This window comes from Theropithecus gelada, chromosome 12, assembly GCF_003255815.1.
Source record: "Theropithecus gelada isolate Dixy chromosome 12, Tgel_1.0, whole genome shotgun sequence".
Lineage (NCBI taxonomy): Eukaryota > Metazoa > Chordata > Mammalia > Primates > Cercopithecidae > Theropithecus > Theropithecus gelada.
The window spans coordinates 22,103,264-22,126,965 of record NC_037680.1 but is presented as its reverse complement, the minus strand read 5'-3'; the positions used below and the strand labels follow the sequence as shown (position 1 = coordinate 22,126,965).

The following is a 23,702-nucleotide window of genomic DNA, read 5'->3' as shown; positions in this document are numbered from 1 at the left end:
TAAATGACGAGTTGATGGGTGCAGCACACCAACAAGGCACAAGTATACATATGTAACAAACCTGCACGTTATGCACATGTACCCTACAACTTACAGTATAATAATAATAAATAAATTAAAAAAAAAAAATAAGAAATAAACAAACGGAACTAAACCATAAAGTCATAATTATCAAAAGTTCTAATTTTCTTTTTGTTATGGTTAGAACACAAGTCAAAATATTTCTCAAGTCATTAGACAGTTCATATAAACAGCAGTTCATATAATTGAACTACATCAGTGGGGGTACACTGGGAGGAAAAAAATTCGACACAATTGTTTTTATGAGATGTCAAGCTAATCATAATGGATTTTTACTTGGAAAATTATTAAGAATTGACTTAGAAGACAGATATAAAGTACTTGAGACTTTTCTGGTAATGATTTATAAAATCCATGTGCACTCAGAAAATTCTCAACCTGCATTGTGTACATGTAAGAAAGAATTTTGTAATCCTATTAGAGATAACCAAATTGTTTCCTAAATTACATATTAACATATTGAAATGTGCATCTATGTGAAAAACAGAATTTGAAATATGGCTGAATATGAGGTCTCGCCTCAGAGGTGAAGTACATACATCTTATTCCAAAGGAAATAATCACTGACTGTAAAATTTTACATGATAGTAATAAACTTGATACTTTATCTATATAGACGTCCATTTTCACTTTTCAAAGCCTCAGGGCAAGCTTTATTTTAAATGTTAACTAGCTAAAATATTTCAACAGAATGAACTTTGAGAGAAAACTATATTCTAGAATTGGTTGTTGTTTAGACTAGTAGCTAAAGGACAGATTTTGAACAGTCTGGAGAAAAAAAGGAAAGGAGGTAAGAATATATTTCAGGTGTGAGGAAATAGACTATTCTTAGGGCAAAGACATATCTCTGGCATTACTCCAAACTGAACTCGAGCCACTGAGTTAAATTCAAAGAATCTATCAATGAATTTCACTGTTGAAATTGACATTCTGTCTAAGCCGCACTATTCATTGCTAGGAAAATCTGAGCTTCTAAATTGACATCACTGATTCCAGTGTATCTCAAAATATAAAGTCTTAATTTGAGTGGAAATGTTTTGGATAGTCTCATTTATACGTTCACAAATCTATGTTTATATTTCACTGATCCTACCTAATGCAGAACATCATCTCCATAAACAGAACAAAATAAAGGAGGGACAAAAACCCAGGAAGAAAGAAGGAATATCATTCACATAAGCATAGGCAAATGTCCAAGCTTACATCTAGCATTTAAGGACATTTAAGGACGTACAGATGGTTTTATCAGGTCATAAGTCATGACCTGATAATATAATATATTATATCCAGCATTTAAGTACTGATCATATTTTCAGTTACATGCATTGACACTGTGAATAATTACCACATACTTATTCACTCTACTTGGCGCCTGAGAATTTTGCATATGCCCCAGGTATGTCTTTTCCACCTCCAATATGCATATAGGATAGGTGATTTGATTTCCCCACACCCTCTTTTTCCATTAGAATTTTTATTTTTAGTATTGTACCGTTTGATCTTAAAAGAGTTCTGCGGACCTTTTCCATTAAGTTTGCTAAATTTTTAGGCACACACTTAATATTTAGTTTCGGAATTGTTGTCTAATGATTTTTCCAGAAAAGCACTAAATCTGATCAGAAAACTTATCATCCACTGAGAGGCCAAGACAGGAGGACTGCTTGAAGCCAGGAGTTGGAGACTGGCCTCCACAACATAGCAAGATGTCTCTTAGAAAAAAAAAAAAAATAGCCAGACATGGTGGCACACACCTTTAGTCCCACCTACTTGGGAGACTAAGGCGGGAGAATCACTTGAGCCCAGGAACTCAAGATGACAGTGATCTATGATCACACCGCTGCACTCCAGCCTGGGTGACAGAGCTAGACCCTGTCTCTAAACAAACCGACAAATAAACAAACAAACAAACACCTGATGAGTTTTAAATTGGTTCCTGTTTTTCTATGCTATATTAAATCTCATGATGTCATTTCCTCTGATTTGAAAACTGTATGGATTCAGAGACAACTATTCATATCATATTGTTTGGAAAACATTTGAGGTGATAAGACTTTAAATATATTAAGAATTTTGCTCATCATTTACAAATAGTTTTCCACAACTTTCTTCTCCACAGTGAATCAATACATTTTATTGCTTCCGGGTCATTTGTTAAGTGGAGAACAACAAAGGGTGCATATAGAACCAAAATTCTAATTTTTAGCTTAGAGTTCCAAAACAAACTTCTGAAACTTAGAGCAGAGACAATTCTCTTTAAGAGCCAAGACTTCTGATTTGCAATAGACATGTTTGATCTCAAATCATATGTTACATATAGCCCAGCAAAAAGTTTATGCCATAAATAGCACATATAAAAGACAACTGAAGAAACAGTGGATCTAACCCATAAATTAAACCAAATTTTCTCCTGCTGAGGAAGGAGAAGACTCAGAAAGGGATGAGATTCATACCTGATTTAGGTTCCTAATACCTAGCCAGGCTGTACTCCATACCACTAGATAAATTACAAGGGATGAGACTGGGATGGTTGAGAGGTCAGTGGGAACTCCACATATGTTTGAGAAGACCTGATGATAGAAACGGCCTGAGCCATGTTCCCTCAGCCCTAAGACACAGTCCAAATTTTCGCAGATCGTTTCTTCAGGCCCCAAATGGGTGCCATAGTCTTGGTGTAGGAATGTTAGGAGGATGGACCTGTGTGTGACAGTACCTCCATTTAAAACCCAGGTTCATATCATATCCCCCAGAGACCCAAGAGACTATTTTGAAATTCCTGCTCCCCCAGGGATGGGTATGGAAGTGACTGGCAGACCCCAAGTCCCCAGTGGAGCTTTGGGATAGTTGGGATCAACAGCATGAGGCCATTTCAGTTTCACATGCATCTCAGAGGATGCAAAGGTAATCAGAGCAGTTGACCAAAAGGTTACAGGCACATCTCAATGTACTCCAGGAAATGACTATGGGTCCGATGCCTCTCCCGTACCTATGCCTGAATGTTCTGTATATCATCCACCTTTGCAACCTTAAGTGTCATTCTGTGGAGGAAAGGAAAAGAACTCTGAACCAACAGAACTTAAACTCCGAATTTACTGAGAAAAACAACGAAATTCACTAAGCTTACCTAGAAGTTACAAGACCAAATTTCCTGCAAGAAACAGATGTGGGTTCATCATAGAATTAAATTCAGATAGACAAAAAAAAGAACATAAAATTATTTTCTCATTTAAGTCCATGACCTAATAACATTTATATATGCAACTTTTCTTTAAAATTATCAAATTTCTAGAAATTAAAAATAGAGCTACTATAAGACCTAACAATTCCTCCTCTGGACATATACCCAAAGGAAATGAAATCAGCACCTTGTAAAGATATCTGCATTCCCTTGTTCACTGCAGGATATTCAAAATTGCGAAGATATGGAATCAACCTAAGTGTCCATCAACAGATGAGTGGAAAAGAAAATATGATGGACACACACACACACACACACACACAGAGAGAGAGAGAGAGGCACAGAGAGAGAAAGAGAGAGAGAGACAGAGAGAGAGAGAGAGAGAAGTATTATTTAGCCCTAAGAAAGAATAAGGTCTTGCCATTTACCACAACACAGATGAACCTGGAGTACATCATGCTAAGTAAAATAAGCCAGAGCCAGGTGTGGTGGTACACACTTGTAGTCTCAGCTATGTAGGAGGCTGAGGTAGGAGAATCACTTGAGCCTGGGAGTTTAAGGCTGCAGTGTGTTGTGATAGCACCTGTGAATAGCCATCACCCTCCAGACTGGACAACATAGTGAGACTTTGTCTCTAAAAAATTAATAACAAAAAGAAAGAAAGAAAGAAAAAAGCTAGACATGGAAAAATTGCATGATCTCACTTATGTATGAAATCTCAAAAAAATTCAAATAGAGAAGAGAGAACAAAAATTCAAACAGAGATAGAGAACAAAAGAGTGGTTACCAAAGACAAGTGTGAGGGAAGAAAATGCAGACAGATAGGTCAGAGGACACAAAGTAGCAGATATGCAGGATGAACAAGTCTAGAGCTCCAATGTACAGTATGAGGACTATAGGTAGTAAAATTGTACTACATTTGGGATTCATGCTAAATGAGTAGATTTTCACTGTTCTTGCTAGAAAAAAAATGGGTAACTGTGTGAAGGTGGATATCTTAATCTGCTTCACTACAGTGACCATTTTACTGCTTCTATGTATCCCATACATCATGTTATAGACCTTAAATATATACAGTAAAAAATAAAACAAAATTATGAAAAATAATATGGGAAAGACACATGGGCCTTTCTACTCCATAGTCCTTTTTTTTTTTTTTTTTGAGATGGAGTCATGCTCTGTCGCCCAGGCTGGAGTGCAGTGGCACGATTTTGGCTCACTGCAACCTCCACTTCCTGGATTCAATCCATTCTCCTGCCTCAGCCTCCTGAGTAGCTGGGATTACAGGCATGCACCACTAGGCCCAGCTAATGTTTTGTATTTTTAGTAGAGATGGAGCTTTGCCATATTGGCCGGGCTGCTCTCGAACTCCGGACCTCAGGTGATCCACCCATCTCGGCCTCCCAAAGTGCTGGGATTACAGACGTGAGTCATTGTGCCCAGTCCAGAGCCCCTTCTGAGATAGAGCTGTTTTCTTCTGTTCTCCTTTGTTGCAGGAAACATTTTATATTTTGGAGAACCTCCAACTTGGGGAGACCCTCTGATATGGGGACAACCAGTGAATTAGCAGTTTGGATATTTCCTCCCAGAGCCATTAGTATTCTAGATACTACTTACAGCTTCAGTAATTTGGGGTCTGAGGACTTCTGTGGATTCTCGGAACACAGCGTTAACTAAAGCAATGTGTTCTTGTGGCTTCAGGCTACAGCAAACTTGACCTTGCTTTCCATCCTTTTCTATTCAGACTGGTCTTTGTAAACCAATAATCTGAAGTTTCTTTATCATTCTCTACCCAGAAATATTACATGTTGGTGCAAAAGTAATTACAGTTTTTGTCATTACTTTCCATGGCAAAAACCACAATTACTTTTTCACCAGCCTAAATAGTTTCAGTTTTTTTCTCTTTGGTAATCATAACAAAAATACTTGGGAAATAATGTACTATTCAAATATACAAGGTTTGTATATTTCTACTATTTTATGCTATATGTATTTATACTATTGCAAATATACAACAACTTTGTATATTTCTGCTTTCCTGGAAAATTTATTGACATATGACTGAGCCTTTCTTCTTCTTACTTTTTCATCAAGTTCTCGCTTCTATTATAGACACACATGTGACTTGTCGGTTTCTCTAGGTCACTGGAAACTCTTATGAGCAGGGCCTTATTCTGTTTCTCTTTGCATGCCTAGGTCCTAACATGCAACCTGGCATATGGGAGCTCCACAGGTACTTCTTAAAGTGTGCCTAAGCAAACTTTAGACACAACCAGGTAGATCATTTTCCCTTTCTACCCTTTAAAGCAGTGTTAGACAGTGCCTGGGGGAAGGACTGATCTCTCTATCTGTGACTGCAGTCTCATCATAGTATTAATGAATTTGTTAGTATCAGACATGAATCATCTATTACTCTTGTCAAATACCCCGCATCTCCACTACAGGGTAGATCTTTCAGTTCTCCAACATGGGGAAAACATATCCCTAGAGTCTGGATGACCTACTTATCAGGAAGCCTCCCTCTTAGCTTAAGCTAGGGCAAGATATTTTGTGTTGGTTTTTATTTAGAGAAAACACGATTTGTGTTAGCCTTGAGGTGATTTGACTAGGATGCATTGGATCAGATGGCACCTGAGCAACGAAAATAATACTAATGACCCCTTTAGTGGAGGGGGTTAGATACTGGAGATGGCAGATCAACTTCCTTCCAGGTGAAACCTAATGAGATATGATTTCATCACCCTAAGTGCTTAAGTTAGTAGTACCTAGTTTAACTAGAATTTAGGAAACACTGTTGATAGTAAAGATAGTATTGTATGCTTGGGAGGAAAAATGAATATTGCCTTTATTTTTATTTTTGAGACAGAGTCTTGCTCTGTCACTCAGGCTGGGGTGTAGTGGTGCCATCTTGTCTCACTGCAACCTCCACCTCCCGGGTTAAAGCAGTTCTCCTGCCTCAGCCTCCCAAGTAGTGACACACACCACCATACCCAGCTAACTCTTGTATTTTTAGTAGAGACAGGTTTTCACCCTGTTGGTCAGGCTGGTCTCAAACACCTGACCTCAAGTGATCCACCCGTCTTGGCCTCCCAAATTGCTGGAAATACAGGTGTGAGCCACCATTCCATGCTGCCTTTATTTTTTATTTCCTCCAGCAACTTCAACACATTTAGAACTATCCATGTTGAGAGGTGACAAGGAAGATTTTACTGGACCTGAGACTTGAATCTCAATCCCACAACTTTCTACCAGTAGAGAACTGGGCACCAGTTTTTTCATCTATAACTTCATAGGGTTATGGTTAAATAAAGTATGAAGTTTCTAGCACAGTGCCTGTCAAGGTAAGCTTATTGTAAACATTAGTTAGATTCCTTCCCCACTTGAATATATCTGGTATTGATCTTAAACCTTACAGATGAAAATTAATGCATGGGGAAGGAAATGTAGAAGCTTATCATCTAATGATTTTGTTAGATTTTGATGAATTAGTCAAAATGATAGGCATATTAAGTAATTTGTCTTCTGGAAGTTTAAAGTAAATGAAGGTGATGTTTGTTCATGAAAGACCTTAATCAAGTAATAGGAGAATGTCTTTGATTAGAAGTCAGAAGACTTATTCTCTAGTTCTGCCTCTGCCTAAAACACAATATGTCAAACACAGCATTCATGTTTTTTTTTTTCCTACATTTATTTATCAGCTCGACTCTATCTGTTAGGTAGTTTTAGACATCTGAATTGGACACCATTAGGTTATTTCCCTCTTCTCTTTCAGTCTTATGAGTCATTAATGGCCCTGTTATCTACTCCTTCCTTTATATTCCACAGTTAGACCCTAACCTAACCCATATCATCTGGTTTACAGAAAAACATAAAATAATCAAATTTCTGTAGACAAGCAAAATTAATGACAAAATTTTGAAGTGTGAATACCAAAGTCTTGTAAAGAAGTGGTTTTTAGTTTGTTTGTTTTCAGCTAGAGTCTCACTCTGTCATCCAGGCTGGAGTGCAGTGACGCAATCTCAGCTCACTGCAACCTCCACCTCCTGGGTTCAAGCAATTATCTGCCTCAGCCTCCTGAATAGCTGGGATTACAGGCACCTGCCACCACACCTGGCTATTGTATTTATTTATTTTTTATTTATTTTTATTTTTTGTATTTTTAGTAGAGACGGGGTTTCGCCATCTTGGCCAGGCTGGCCTTAAACTCCTGACCTCAGGTGATTCCCCTGCCTGGGATTATAGGCGTGAGCCACGGCGCCCAGCCATAAAGAAGTGTTTTTGTATTAAATATAAGAATCAGGATTGGAGAGCTATCTTAAGTTAATTTGAACAGATAACTGAGCTATATTAATGAGTTAAATTGTGTAGAAAAACAAAATCATCTTAGAAAGTAATAGCTTATTTAATGTACTAATGTTTGTATGATGTATATTGAAAACCCATTCTTTCCACAAGCAGAAATGGCCCTGTGCTGAGTACTGAGGGGAACTTATTATGACTCCCCCATTAAGGCTGGTAAGATAATGTTTGCATAAAAACGAGGAAATGAGGAAGGAGTTCTAGCCTAAATGAATCAGATCCATTCACCATAGTTTAGAACCATAAGGGCCATTGACTATTATTTTATTTTTTGTCTTTTGAAAAGAAGGAAATTCACCAAAGAAAATTATTTCTCCTATAGTTACATATCAAAGATGATATATGAAACTTTATGCACGTAATGCTTTCTGTGGAAACTGATTCAAAATGTAGCCCTTGGTATTTTCTTTTTTAAAAATCTGATGCAAACAGTGGCTGTGAGACAGAGCAATGAAAAAAAATGCAACATGTATTTCCCATTTAGTTTCAATGGGATCAAAACAAAAATCAGGAGCAATATTTCAGTATTTCAATTTTTTTTCTTATTTTGCAAACTTTTCTTTCATTTTTTGTGCATTCACTAAAGAACTGGATACTTGACACTTCTGTTTGTAGAGTGATATTAAAAATTCAAGAGTATGAGTTATGATGATTGCTGGGTATATCTGACAGAAACATCAAAGACCTAGTGTTCAAACACAGTATCATACGAGGAAATAATAACTTGTGCTTGAAAATACTGATGACATTTTCATAACCCAAATATGAAAGAAACAAGGGACTACACGAAGAGTAAAATGTGTTCTTAGAAAAAAAGAACTCAGAAGTGATTCCATAACTGTGGTCAAGGCATCGGTGTTTTATTTATTGAAGTTACAAAAGTGCTTTATATCTGAAAAAGTGTAAGTACAACATGATTGTTTACAAAGAAAGAATTTCCAAGTTGCCTATCTCATTATTTCATGCTAATATCTCTCTTTTGCATTTATTCACTTAAGAAATCATATATTTCCACCAGCTTCATACAAAGGACACAAAGAGATCATCTGGACCTTGAACCAGATCCACTGAAGATTCTAATTGTTTGCCACTCGTTGTCTTTCCCCATCCCCATTTCCTGTGGATCTATTACCCCTGTATGGAAGCTATAAAATCCCACAGAACACTTAAGAATGGCCTGGCAAATCAAATTATTGGCTCCTGTCCCAATAAGAAATCCTGTTCAAAAGGAATCGTTGAGCAAAGCTTCTACACAGCTAGCTGCTAAGGAAAAATGGATAGAAACTAAGACATGTTTGCCGGGAAATGGGCATAGTCATTTCCTGTATTCTCATTTAATTTTTACAATACCACTTTGAGGTAAATATTCTTTCTACCATTTTAGATTTGAGAAAAGTAAGGCTTAAAGTGGTTAGTGACTCATCCAAAGGGGCACAGCTAGTTAGGCCAATGTCCTGCTCAATAAAGAATCAGGAACACTGACCATAAGCAAGAAGCTGTGATCAAGATGGCATAACCAGAACAAAGTTGAAGGAGGGAGTAAAACTGCATATCTTAACAAGACAGCAGGAAAGCAGAAGCTGAGATGCTCAGTCCCTGGAAACTGAATGGAAGAGCAGAGGTGAAAAGCAGGGCTGAGTAAAGTAAAATGGTTTAATAACTCTAGGGTAGATACTTGTTACTAGGGGCTCTATGTCTATTGTTTACACTCCGGATTAAATTATCCTTCTTTTTGGAGGCTTATTAAAGTTTTCTTATGTTTCACATATTAATAATCCAAAATTAGTTAATGAGACACTTTGCTAGAAGCCAGAGATAGAGATAGCATAAGGCAAAACAAGCATTGTGTCTGCCCACCATCCCTGCCCAATAGTTTAAAGTCTATTGGGTGTGAGGATAGCTGGAGTAGGGGGCAGTTAAGTATATTCAATGAAATTGTGGTGGGCAGACTCTTTTTTTTTTTTTTTTTTTTGAGAGGGAGTCTCGCTCTGTTGCCCAGGCTGGAGTGCAGTGACCGGATCTCAGCTCACTGCAAGCTCCGCCTCCCGGGTTTACGCCATTCTCCTGCCTCAGCCTCCCGAGTAGCTGGGACTACAGGCGCCCACCACCTCGCCCGGCTAGTTTTTTGTATTTTTTAGTAGAGACGGGGTTTCACCGGGTTAGCCAGGATGGTCTCGATCTCCTGACCTCGTGATCCGCCCGTCTCGGCCTCCCAAAGTGCTGGGATTACAGGCTTGAGCCACCGCGCCCGGCCTAACTCACTCCCTCTTGCCTAGATAGGATCTGTGACTCCACACCAAGAAGTAAGAATCCAGGGGACAAAGTGAGATAGAAAGAATAAAGAGAAGGAAAATAGAGTCAAAGCTAGGTGTCTGATATTTTAATTGTCGGTACTTAAGGAAGACAAAGTGCTGACATATCACATCATGAGTGAGGTATTAAGTGGATTGAAACACTGAAGGATATGAAACCAGAGACTCAAGATGTTTCAGTTTCATCGACATGAATATTGAAGTAATTACAAGGAGAGAAGAGGGTGAATGCTGATTATACAAATTGGGTCATTCTTGTCATACTCACCTAAATCAAAGTCTAAAGGCCAGAGGAAAAAAGCACCCAGGGCACAGAGCAGTGCTCCATGAGTTGACTTCTCCACAAACCCAGCTGCTGAAACTACCTGCTGTAACCCAAAGACCAGTTTCACTTAGTATCTGCTGAAATAACTGCTATAACTCTAAGACTAGTTTTACCTACCACTGTCACTCACTAATCAGAGTTTTCCAGCTCCCAAAATCTTTTCTAGTGCCAAAGAGATTTCTTTCAAAAGGATATGTAGCATTTCTTTAAAATAAATACCCCGACATTTTCTTTGTTCTTTAGACATACTGATGACTGCCTGATCTGTATGCGTGCCCCAAACTGCAATTCTGTGATTCACAAATAAAATGTTAAATTTAGAGATTTGTCTCTGTATTCTATTTTGACCTCAATAAGAGTAAGAGAAATAGAATAAAGAAAATAGTAGCTCTTTATAGAGGTTATTTATATTATAATTATCTAACAATGAGTAGGAAATGGAGTCAGAGTACTCTGGATGTGGAAAATAATATAATTTTCTGCAAAACGTGGCATAAAGATTAATATCTCGATGTAACAGTGATATCATTGAATTCAGTGGTCATAGCAATTACTTAAGTAAAATATTCATCAAAACAATTCAGCCAGTCATAAATACAGACTCACATAGTTTTCTGCCATGTAGCAACAGAAAAGGAAAGGAGGGAATATTTCATATAATATGTGCTATAAAGTCCTGGGGCCATTGGTAGCTAATTATTTTGGACTGTCACTAAGTTTTCATATGATGTTTTTCTTCCTTTATGTCTTTATTCGGATATACAGTATTAATAATAACCTTGTTATTTTAATAATTGGTGGTTTTGATCTTCAATCTTAATGAAATTCTAAATGTTATTTCCTCTGGAAAAAAACTGCAACTTTGTAAGATGAATGCTCTACATGTCCATTTGATAAAAAGAAATTTAATCATTTAAATGGATTACTATAACAAGAAGATGAGATTTCTATCTTATTAAAATTTATTTTTACCCATACCCCTTGTGAAATAAAGACATGTTGACTCTCTTCTATGATATATGACATTTTTCAGGCTATTCTGAATATTTTCATGAGGAACAACATCAATGATGCTGTATTTTTAATGTAAGAGCCCATACTGATATATGGTTAGCTAGATTAAAGTTTTGAAAAGCATTACTAATTTAAATAAATTAAGAAAAGAAAAAAATTATTATATTTAGTAAAACAACATGTTAGAGAGACTGTCTCGCGTATTATCTTCCAATTGATAGCTCACAACTTGAACCTAGGTGATTGATGGCTCCTCAAACACTCAGCAAAGGTCTTATAAAAATAATCAAACAAGTTTAACTTAAAGCATGTGTGTTTTCCCCTCCACTTAGGTTCTTTTAGTTGTGTTCATGATATTGAGACCAACAAAAATAAATGTTAATTGAGATTTTATTATAAGCCAGACACCATTCAAAGCAATCACTTAATTTTCAAAATAATCCTATGAATTATACTATCATTATCCACATTATAATACAAAGGAGGAAATGAGGCCTCTAAAATTCTTGACAAATAGTCTAAGATCCCACAGTTATTAATTGTTAAAGTTCAAATGTAGATATAGATCATAATGACCCAGGATATTCACAGAAAATGCAAAACCATTGGGAGCAGGTTTTTTAAAATGAACCAGTGATTTTATAAAAGCAATATTCTCCAGATTACTTCCAGGTTTTGGGCTGGCAGAATGCTAGGCTAGGATAGACTAGAACAGGCTAAGATGGCAGAGCTGCTATTCTTTTTATTTTTTTTATTTTTTTATTTTTTTTGAGACAATCTCACTCTGTCGCCAGGCTGGAATGCAGTGACGTGAGCTCTGCTCACTGCAACCTCAACCTTCTGGGTTCAAGTGATTCTCGTGCCTCAGCCTCCTGAGTAGCTGGGATTACAGGCATGCACCACTACACCCAGCTAACTTTTTTGTATTTTTAGTAGAGTTGGGGTTTCACCCTGTTGGCCAGGATGGTCTCAATCTCCTGACCTCGTGATCTGCCCTCCTCAACCTCCCAAAGTGCCGGGATTACAGGCGTGAGCCACTGCGCAGTTATTCTTTTTAGTATGTACAATGTCCACTCCTTCAAACAAATGTTCTTTTGACCTTCTCTATTCTTTTAGAATCTCTATAAGCAGTTGCCTTTCTTCAAAATGCATGGTTCTAGACACTTGATTTAGTGAACTTAAATAAGCATATCACTCATCTGTTACAAGTTCAAGTCTTTACAAACAGAAATAAGGACTGTTTAAAACCTTTTAAAAAGCAAATAAATGATTATTTCTAAAAAAACATTCAAACACGAAATACATTGCACAGAACCTAGGAGGAAGTTAAATTCATTTTAAGACCCATCACTTGGAACATAGGAAAGGTAAAATCCAGACACAAAAGAAATGCAATCTTAATGAAATCTTGGATTCTTAAAAAGCAAATATTCAAAAGCTAATGAAGTAAAATTAGTTTTTGTAGTTTGAATTAGTTTATAAGTAGCTATTATCACAATGGGCTCATAAATCATTCCTTAAAACTAAATGTGAATAATAACAATTAAAATACAATCTCCTTGTACTTGGACTAGAAATTCAAATGTTTTCTCATCAAAAACTAAAAAAATCAAAAAGGGAGTTAATTTACTAAGAATAGAGATATTAACAGAATTTGAGAGAAGGTGTTGGAAGAGATCCAATAAATAATAAAAGCAGAGATCTTAATATGCTGTGTGTTCTTGGAACATCATAAATTCCCAAAAAGGAGCTTCAAATAAATGTTATCAGATGGAAAGCATCACTTATCATAAAGGCATCTTTGAAGCATGATACTCAGATTCAGTGAGAGAAAGCCACTGGGGATCTAGTGAATATGATTTTGGATGTGAGGAATTATGAAATGAAATATCCAAACTCTCCTTGATCTCTTCAGCAAGGCTTTAATACCAAAATGCTCAATATGAATTCATAAATACGTCGTTCATTAACTTATCCTTTAACCCCCTTACCTCTCACCTCAACCTCACCAAAACGAAACAACAACAAAAATCTGTTTCTTAGCTTATGTTAAAGAACAATTTCCCCTTTGGCACAAAAGCACAAATATAATGAAATTAGTTCACAATCTTTCTTAAGAACATACATTTTCATAGAAGGCTGCTGTCATAAGTTTATTTAATTTGGCAATTTATTAGCATACATTTAATAATTTAAGTTTGTGTTCAGGAAAGCAAACATTCTTTTTCCTCTTCTCTCTCTTCCTAAAGGCTATAACTTAAAATGAAATACAATTGTCCTACTGTTTTCTTGGCTTTAAAAAAAAAATGTGCTGATCAGACAAATTGTCATAGCATTGTAAAAACATGGAACATGCTGGGTACAGCATGATTGTTTATTCTAAAAATAAACCAAGTCTGTAATAGCAACTTGGGATAAATTAGAATGTCTGTCATCCTAGCATCCTCTATAACCTAATCTAAAGTATATTACTTGTTTTCTTCATTTAATAATCAGGGTTCATAGAGTCAAAAGTTCCACAAAGCTTGTTTTGTTTAGAGAACAATTGGAGATTTATCCACTTAAATAACTTTGATATAGGCTTAATTTTCATAGTAAAAACGTTAGCAACTGAAGTTTAAGAAATATATACATAGTACTCTTTCATACTTGAGAAAAGGAAAAAGATAAGAATGTTACAGCAAATTTGTTATCAAGTTGTGTGAACTGACTGTACTTTATTGCATGCATTTATTACAGAAAGGATGGGAAAGGCGGGTCACTGAAGTTATTGATATAGCCAGTGATGCACAGATTTCCATCAAGCTGGTTTTAGTTTCTGAGCTATCACTGCCGGCAGTTCACTCAATTCTGATGCTTCATTTTTATCACTTGAGAATGACAGCATTCAAAAACTGGAAGAGAATCTTCCAGAGATCACTGGGGTCTATTTATTTTTTCCACAGGCAAACCAAGACTTAGAGAGGTGAAGAGACCTGAATTTGTAATCTTGTTCCACATGAACAATCAGTGGCTCCCCTTTGTCTTTAAAATAATACCAAAATTTCTTAGTTGGAACATAAGGATCTTAATGTTCTGGCCCCTGACTGGCATGTGTGGAAAATCACCCTGCCCAGCAGGGCTACCCAGAGTTACTGCCTGTTCTCTTTCAGTCTGACTGAAAGGGGATTTCTCCAGTTAGCTTACATTTCATCTTTGTAAGGTTCTCCCAACATCTCTCTTCTTTCACTGCCCACACTGAATGGTAAGCTCAGGACAATGGGGGCCCATTCATGCCCATATACTCAATGCTTTGAATACAGCCCTGTCTATAGTAAACGCTCAAGAAATAGACCAGCGTGAGTAACACAATGAGACTCCGTCTCTACAAAATAAAATTTTCAAACTTTGAAAATGTCATAATTCTTTCATAATGTTCAGTATATATACTTTTTCTTATGAATAGGTATAGACTTTCTGCTTTTCCTTTTGATTGTTCCAAGCTCTATTCATCTATCATCAGTCAAAATATTTCTTCTGGCCTCCACTAACAATCTTTTTTAGCCAATCCAATCTAATTTGGATGGCCTTCTACAAAAAGCATGAGCTTGACCATACTACTATTCTGTCTTCAAGGAAGTAAGGTCACTTTGGTAGGATTTGGCCATGATTGCATGGGTTCATAAGTCCCCTAGTCAAGATCTTCAGCCATATTCCCACAGTAGGGCATTAATGTTGCTAGACTACCATGTGTAGTGAGAAGAAAGGCCTAGGAAACAGAGACACACTTGGTACAATGCAAGCAGATATTCAAGTTCAGGAATAAGAGTAGTTCAGGCACATATAGAGAACACAGAACTAGTGCCTATAAAATAACGATCAGACAAAACAGTAGATATGCATCTAAACAAGTGGGCAAAACAACTCAAAACAAAAAACAATGAGAGAAGGAGCAAACAGAATCTAAATATAGGCAGTTGGTAATCAGCACAGTGGTAGGAAAAACAAAAGTATGGCTAAGTGACAAAAGCAGATTCAAAGGTACTAATGACAAAGAAAAAGTGTTGAAAACTGAGAAAGTAGATTGCTTCAGCTCATAAACTGTACGTTCACCCCTTGATGCCAGCAACTGGTCCCCAAGCATGCCCATTAGAAGGCTTGGCATGGCATGACATTAAGCAGGTATAATATTGCTAATATACTCTTAGTGTAAAAAGATCTCTATCAATTCCTAGTTTTCTAAAATATTCATCTAATCCCAATTGTTCTTCTTTGTTCGAAGTTAGCTAATTTAATGCTATTCTAGAAAGTAGCTTTAGGATGTATCATAAAATTCAGCTCCATTCTTTTTCTTCTCATTTGTCCACCCATCTGTAAATATTAGTGCTTCACTTGGCTCTGTTACATATTCAACTACCTCTTCAAATCTTACTCTGTAAGAGGCTTATTCTAATATGTCCAATAAGCTAACAGTATGATAAGCCTAGTCATAAAAAAACACTTCCAGCAGTGATAAATTTTAGTTAATAAAAATTGTTTTCTGAAGTTTCACAGTAGGTTGTTCTTATAAGAGCTAAGTCAATACTTTTTGGCATGAGACTATTATTAACAAAAAGGCCTTTGAACATTTTCTGAATATACTTTTCTGAAATATCTTATGATTTTGAAATATTGGCAAAATAATCCTTTGAGTTAATACCGATGCTCCAAGCCCAAGAACAGAAAGTTTTCTAGATTTAGGACTTTAGAAAGAACTACTTGAATTTTGTTCATCAATGTTGATTAAAAATTCATGAAGGATTTTAAAGTTGTCTGTAGCTAGTTTTCATGGATATATTTGGTCTTCATAGAAGCATATGGAAATGCATATTTAATTTGACAGTATTTTGCAAATCATACCCGCTTCAGAATAATTTGCAAAGTAGAAATGCTTCCATATGCTAGAAGATGGTTTGTCTATTATGCTGAGAGTAAAGAAAGAACCGAATATTCAGCAACAAAAAATTTAAAAAATACTTTCTTGGGCACTGTAGATTATGAAAGTAAAGAAAGATTAACAGGACAATGTCCCAGGACTCAAAGAATTTAGAGTTAAGATTTCAATCTATAATAAACTTATTAAACAACCATATCAGACATGCTAAAATGAATTTTCATAGGGATCATTGGGCCCTTAACAAACAGAGTGTCACATGGTTATTTTCTGCCTAAATTGCCATGGCTTGTGCCAAATCTTCTTAAATCCTGACCAAAGCTGATTGGAGCAGGGATTGATATGGGAGCCAAAGCAAGCTATCTATAGATGAGTTGTTCATGAGGACAATAGATGCTAGCTCTGGACAAAAGAATTCCCACCCAATCAAATTCTCTCCTCTTGAAGAGCAAAACAGGTGAACATAGAGAATATGGATCGCGTGGTTCAGACGTTTGTTGTGAGTAATATATTCCAAGTATTCTTGTGTAGACTGTGAAGTTAGCCTGCCCCACTGTTGGAAGTACCAGGACCTGGTACTTGGTCTGTGTTGCTGAGGCAGCTCGCAGTGCTGCTTCACACAGCATGGATTATTACAACAAACTTCCACCCTGCCTGCTTGGAAATCGTAAAAAGCCAGATGGATACATGTATGTTCTAAACAAGAACACACGAAAATGGAGCAATAGCTCTTCACAGTTAATAGGAAGAAAAAAAATAAAGCCCCTGCAGATCTCAAAGGTTACTTTAGGGATAAAACTTGAAGTAATTAAAACAAGAGCTGAAGCTCTTTGACAAGTTTTACTTTTTGTGCCTGAAAGGTTCATTGACCCTATATATCTTCAGAAACACTGGATTGCAGTTCTAGAGCAGAAAATAAATGTTTGGGTTTCAAAGGTCTTCAGTATTCTCAAATTAATGACTATTTCATCATTATCTGAGAGTAGTGATTTACAAGCAAGAATAGCTTTAATGTATGTTTTTCTACTGATAATTACTATTTTGGCTTTCTTTAAGATCTGGGATTACTTTATCTCTGGAGTTAAAAAATACAGATTATTTACTGAATTTATTTTTAACTGTGCTCGTGCCTCAATGCATGTAAGTTATTTTTATGATCACAGCTTAAATTCGCTACACAAGAAAATTATCTGGAGAATTTCACACAGTAAAAATTGTCAAGCCAGGAAGATTTTTTTAAAAATCCTTTAAAAATTATTGATCTAAAATGGTTTCTAAATGAAAATAGGTTTAGGTTGTATGTCATGATTCCACAGATGAGTTTTCTTCAAGTGGTGTGTCTACTTCTGGGTCCCTTACAGTTACCATTTGAGGACTAAGACTGATGACAGGTGTAACCCACTTCATGAATGTGTTCCCAGAGCGAAGGGAGAGCTTAAGGCAGTCACGATTTTACCACTGTTTATAATGGCTAAAATATTGTCGAAAGATAAAGAACAATTTTATGATAATGAGGCAGGCTTTAAAATGTTAAGTCAATAACTCCAATTCCATAAAAATTCTAGTGAGGAGAATAAAAAGGAAAAGATCACTTGGCATATTCCTTTAAGAAATGCCATTTAAGTAATTCTTTCTTCTTTTTTATATTCCCTTAAATTTATGGAACTTATGAGGTGAATCTCTCTCACAGGCAACAATTTTAGTTTTCAATGTAACAGAGTAAATTTATTCACTTAGTTAGTATTGCATTCCATTTTTACAGAAGATTCCTATCTGTAAGTTTCCCCACCTCCTTGCTCAAGTTCTTCCCAAGCAGCTCTGAGTCAGTCTGCTATACCTCCGCTGCCCCTATGGCAAAAGCAGTCTGAGAATTCACCCAGTAATTAATCAGAGGCTGCCTTATGGCACATATTCTAAGCTTGGGTTTCCTGTGACTTGAATCACTTATTTAACTAGTTAAAAGATACCTCTCCAAACAAATTATAACATTTTAAAATCACAGGCAATAGCCTATATTTATTTTCACCTATGAAAGCTTTTTGCACAAAAATATTGGTTGGTTATGTTTGTTCATGTCTCCTTAATAAACTCAGGATCATTCTCTTTACACGAGAAAGTGAAGATTATCTTAGAAAGATACCTATGTGAGATAAAATGCAAGTTTTATCATATTTAGTTTCCGAGATAGAAAGATGTGTGTGTGTGTGTGTATATACACACGTACAGACATATCCAAAGTCCTTATTATCTGATGACAAATGAAAATATGAAAAAAACACTTAAATAAATCAATTTTAAAGTCAATGGCAGAAGGTTTGACAGAGGTGCTATCTTAAAATGTAGAGCTTAAAATTTAATATGTGATTTGAAAAAATATAGATTAAAATTATAATATTCTAATAAGAATAAGGATAAGTCGTGTTGATTTTTTAGTATATTTCTTGACAAAATGATATGGTAGCAAAATATCATCCCTTTTATAGTATACTTAAGTTTCTCAGCATGTCCTTAAAGATAACTTTTACAAAGATTTGTGAGGCATTCATCATTTCTCTTGAATGTTTGATATTCCAGTTATTTCCTTTTGAAGTACATTATCAAATGTCCTCCACTTCACCTGTTAACTGCTCTGACATAGTCTCATTGGCCGTGATTTTGTGATTTAGGAGTTTTCCAAATTCACTTGCATCATGACATCCTGAATCTCCCTTGAAACATCTTACTTTACAATCATTCTCATTATGTTTTCACTGTATTGTCTGATATTTATGACATTATATAATCAGCAAGAGACTAAGACTTTGTAGAGTAATTCATAGAAATAGATGCTACTACTACTTGGAGAATTATGTTCAGGTAAGGACTAATTTTACAAGTGGGAAGTTTATTAGTGAATATTTTCCTTATATCTCTGGAGACTGAGATCATTTTTGAATAATGACAAACTCTTGCAATTTGCAATCAGATGAAAATAAGGGCTAAAAAGTATGCAAGTGGTAAAGCAGGAAATGAAAGTTCGTTTCTTCAACACCAGTTGTGCATTGTTGAAATAACTGTGGACGAGATACTTTTGGGCAAGAGGATTAAGGACTGAGGTTTTGAGAGAATCAATGAAAAGGTGAAAAAGTAAACCTTTTAAAATACAGAAGAGTTCTTACATCCATGGGAGCAGAAGCAAAAGAAAATGGTACCACATAAGCTTAGAGATGTGGGAGGCAAACATTAAAGACAAAGGAGATAGCCAATTATATATGGCTGAGAGGCCAAGAAGTTGTAGCTGAAAAGTCATCCATTTAACACTGGCTAAATACACGCTAAATAAGCAGAACAGGTGCCTCAGAAGGCCGAGGTCATATTTCAACTGAGGATTCTAAAAAAACTCACTGAGAAATCTATTGGTACCAGCGTATCTCATTTGAAAGCATCAGAAGTGTTGTGAAGTCACACATCTTGCTACTGCGACCTATACGTCCTGTTGTCTCAAACTTTGCACAAGAAGGCCTTATTCTGGTACTAGATAGGGACTTGATAAGTAGTAATTCGGAAGGGATCATTAGGAAACTAAAACAGGATTTAAAATATAGATAAGTTTCGGGCTATGGCATTCTCAACCATTGCCTGGAAAAGCATATGGAATTGAAATATGTAAGTCAGTATTCCCCAGAACAAATGTGCAAAAGATGATCTCTTCATACAATGCTAATTGCACAGTTGGGACAAGCATGGTATAAAGTTATAATTCTTTAAGTCTTTTTGCTGACATTTCTGGATGTTTATTTTTATTCTTTCTGGGGCTTTCCTGGGAATTGTTTGATGCATATTCTTTTTCTAATGTTGTTGCCAAACAATAACAACTTGTATTCCTTAACCATGCACTGAAGTCAGCCAGCCTTTTCAGCTGGTTGTTTTTCACCAGCAAATTACTTGTTACAATAAAGGAGATGATTCAAGCCCTTAATAAAGCCTTTAAAATGTCATCACTGTTTAAAACTTTCAATCAAATACCTCTAGCTGATTATGGAAATGTGTTGGCATAATTTAACATTCAAGCATTTTTATCAAAATTGTCAGTCGGCCCCATTCTTACCCATTCAAAAAAGCTCAGAAGAAAAGTATTTTAGGAGAATCTAATACAATGGGTGCGTGTGGAGGTTTGCTAAGCCAGCGTGAAAAGTGAGGAACAGCAGGTTTTCAGAATGTATGATTTCACTGGCTAACATAAAAAAGTAAATGATAGATGGAATCTTCATACCTCATATTATCCACTCCTGTTTTCGTAGTAGACTCTCTATTAACAAAAAAAGAGGGAGGTGGTATCTTAAATCTCAATGTATGGGCTCTTACAGAAGAATCCCTTTAAAGGATTCACAAATCTTTGAATCCCCTAAAGTTAAAAGATTAAATAATCCTCTAAATTGTGCCATGAGAGTTAACATTTGTAATTTTTTTAAAAATTCAAAATTTACAATGTTATTTAAGCATGTTTTTCAGCCAAATATTTCATATTGTCAAATTTATACAATTAAGAGTAGTTCCCTTCATATTTCAGAGCAATAATTAACTGTTAGACTGAATTAAAGTCTGCCTTGAAGTGGGGCAAAAACATCCAAGAAGCCATTTATTCATGACTCAGTCCTAATTTATTGTACAGACAAAGTTCAGAATATGACATAGCAATGAGCAAAGGTAATAATGAACTAGGAAAAGGTTAAATTCTAGGTGAGAATAACAGCTTGAATTATGATGCTTAATGCAGTGGGTTGACTCTGGCCTCTAATTTACTCATTCTCTTTGTGAGCAAAGGGCTCTTGGAATAGCCTTAGGTCATAGGTTTTGAACAATGTCCAAAATGCATATTTAAACAAAAAGGGAAGTGAAATCTTTTGGTACAGATGCAATTTGCTGTTTCCTAATGAAAACGTCACATAAAGGACTATTTCAAAATTGTATACCAAATATCAGACTTCTAGAATGCAATCTTATATATCCGGGGATACACTCTCTATATCAGGCAGGTCACCCATGCTTATAATTCCTTTCTTAGCTCAGCCTTTATGAACAGTTAAGCTTTCTGTTTAACCAAGCACCAAGAATGCCCCCTCAGCCTTCCTTCCAATTTTCATCATATTCTACCTCCTTATTGAAGGCTTAAACTGCACAATTATTGCACTATCAATATATAGTCAAATTATCAAAAAGAAGAACACATAATTCAAACATAAATACTTTAAAATACTTGTTAAAGAGTGAACAAGTGGACCAGGAGAAGAAATGTTATTTGGATGTTATTTATTTGAGATAACATGTTTAGCCACTAGATGTCACCCTTTTTAAGCAACAAAGACGACTTCACAAAGCGTGACATCAAGAGCAGTTACATTCCTTCCACTGTATTTGATGTTCTCCATATGGTTCTCAGCTACATACTGAATACTTTAACAGTGAAAAACTGTTTGGTCTCCCTAAAGCTCTAAGAGAACAGAAAAGTAAGATGACAGAAGGCTTATTAAACATAGTTAAACTGGCTAATCTTGGAGTGCTAACAATTGAAATATAATTATTAACGGGCAAATAGAGTCAGTAGTCATACTGACTCTAAAGTTTACTCAAAGTTTAACTGGATTTGACCTTGGAACTATAAATATTATTCACAAGAAAACTCTCCCCATCTTCACAATATTTTATGTATGGAACTTTGTTTTAACATCTGAACAATTACCCTTATTTGAGCAGCGTGATACTGTAGGCTTTTGGGTCTTTTCTTTGTTTATCACTCTTCTCACAGGTGGTATTTGATTTTCAGATGAATAAAAAAGTAAAACACACTAAGGGACACAAAGTTAAGTTTCAGCAAAACATTTCTTTTCTTATTAGGGACAATGAAGTGATGATTGGAAAATACCTTGTCCTTGACTTGTCCAAATCTGCTGCATTCCATTCCTAATTAAAGAGCTCCGATCTCCTAATACAAATTAAGTGCAATATAAGATACTCGGTACGGAATAGACAGCCAAGGCTAGAAGTTGACAGCACTGAAATTAGTCACTGACATCACTTAAAAAGAAGCTTTAGGAGTGTAAGAAAACAATAAACAGAAAAACAACCAGTTTTCCTTAACGTGGCCTTTGTGAGTCAAGCCTAATTTAAGTCGCATAAATTTCCATAGCTAAATTGTTAAAATGCAACAACAGCTAATAACATATAGTTTTCCAGAAAAGTTAAAAGCAAAGTTCTCATATACATATGAAATAAACAGCCACAAAAGATCTCATTCAACCCACAAAATAGTGGGGGAATCAGTAAGATGGTAGGAAGCCCAGAATTCTTTCTTATAGCATATAAGAGAGACTACATTTCCAAGGAATGGAGATTATATTGTACAGTCTGCTTATCAAAGATCTGCTAAAATAAACTCAGTGATAGTTACAAACTAATGTCCTACAAAGTCACAAACCGTAAACTTTGAGGTTATATTTTCTGCTTAAGAGAAATGATCTCCACTGGGCAAAAGTCTACATGTTACCATGCAAATTCACAGTGAGTCAACAAAGTACTTAGGGGTCAGCACTAAATAATTACCAAACAATACTTGGGCTAGGGTGTTACAGAATGCCACCCATCTTTTTCCTGTATATTTTAAATTTTGGATTTTCTTTTTCATATAACCCCACACCTATTGATCACATATAATGCTGTATTAGTCCATTCTCTCACTGCTACAAACAACTGCCTGAGACTAGGTGATTTATAAAGAAAAGAGGTTTAATTTGTTCACCGTTCTGCAGGCTGTACAGGAAGCATGACTGGGAAGGCCTCAGGAAACTTACAATCATGGCAGAGGGTGAAGGGGGAAGCAGGCACATCTTTCATGGCCAGAGCAGGAGGCAGAGAGACAAGGAGAAGGTGCTACACACTTTTAAACAACCATATCTCATAAGAACTCACAATCTTGAGAACAGCAAGGGGGAAGGCCTCATTGTCCCATTACCTCCCACTAGGCCCCTGCTCCAACATTGGTGATTACAAGTCTACATGAGATTTGGGTGGGTACACAAATCCAAACTATATTAAATGCTTAAGTGGCTACACTTAGTGTTTTACATATATCATCTCATTTTATTCTCACAATAACTGCTTATAGGTAGGGGCTGATACTACCTCAGCTCAGAGACCAGAACACTGAACAATCATAGAAGATTCTCCAGGTGACAGACCACCAAGAGACCAAGTTGAACTGTGAACCTGGTCTGCCTAGATGGTCTTTCTCCCAGGAGCATAGACTTAACATAGATTTAAACACTGTCTAGAAGATTTTGAAATTCCACAAAATGAGGCATATGTGAGCACAACACAACCCTTTGCCCTTGTTCCTTGTCCATGGTGAGAGAAACCTCAGGTGCAAGACCTGTGCATGCTAGGAGGTCAAAGCTTAACTCCGAACACTGACATTCTCTAGAATTTGTGTATATTATTTCTTCCCCCCCACCACCCCTTCCACCTCAGCACTGGCTTACCCTTTGGATT

At 36.1% G+C, this 23,702-nt stretch overlaps 1 protein-coding gene across 4 annotated transcripts in view; it reads right to left on the bottom strand.

Annotated features, from left to right (window-relative positions):
• Positions 1-23,702, bottom strand: part of KYNU (kynureninase) — a 296,464-nt gene that overhangs the window by 35,687 nt on the left and 237,075 nt on the right. The window contains exons 11-12 of one of the 4 annotated variants that reach the window (XM_025405227.1): positions 22,081-22,140; positions 20,939-21,648 (exon numbers count right to left, since the gene is read on the bottom strand). The exons of the other annotated variants lie outside the window; for them this stretch is intronic. Of the exons in view, the coding sequence (XP_025261012.1) occupies positions 22,119-22,140 (22 nt within the window). The 3' untranslated portion in view covers positions 20,939-21,648; positions 22,081-22,118. Of the gene's footprint in view, positions 1-20,938; positions 21,649-22,080; positions 22,141-23,702 lie in introns of those variants that run through there. 4 annotated transcript variants of the gene reach the window in all.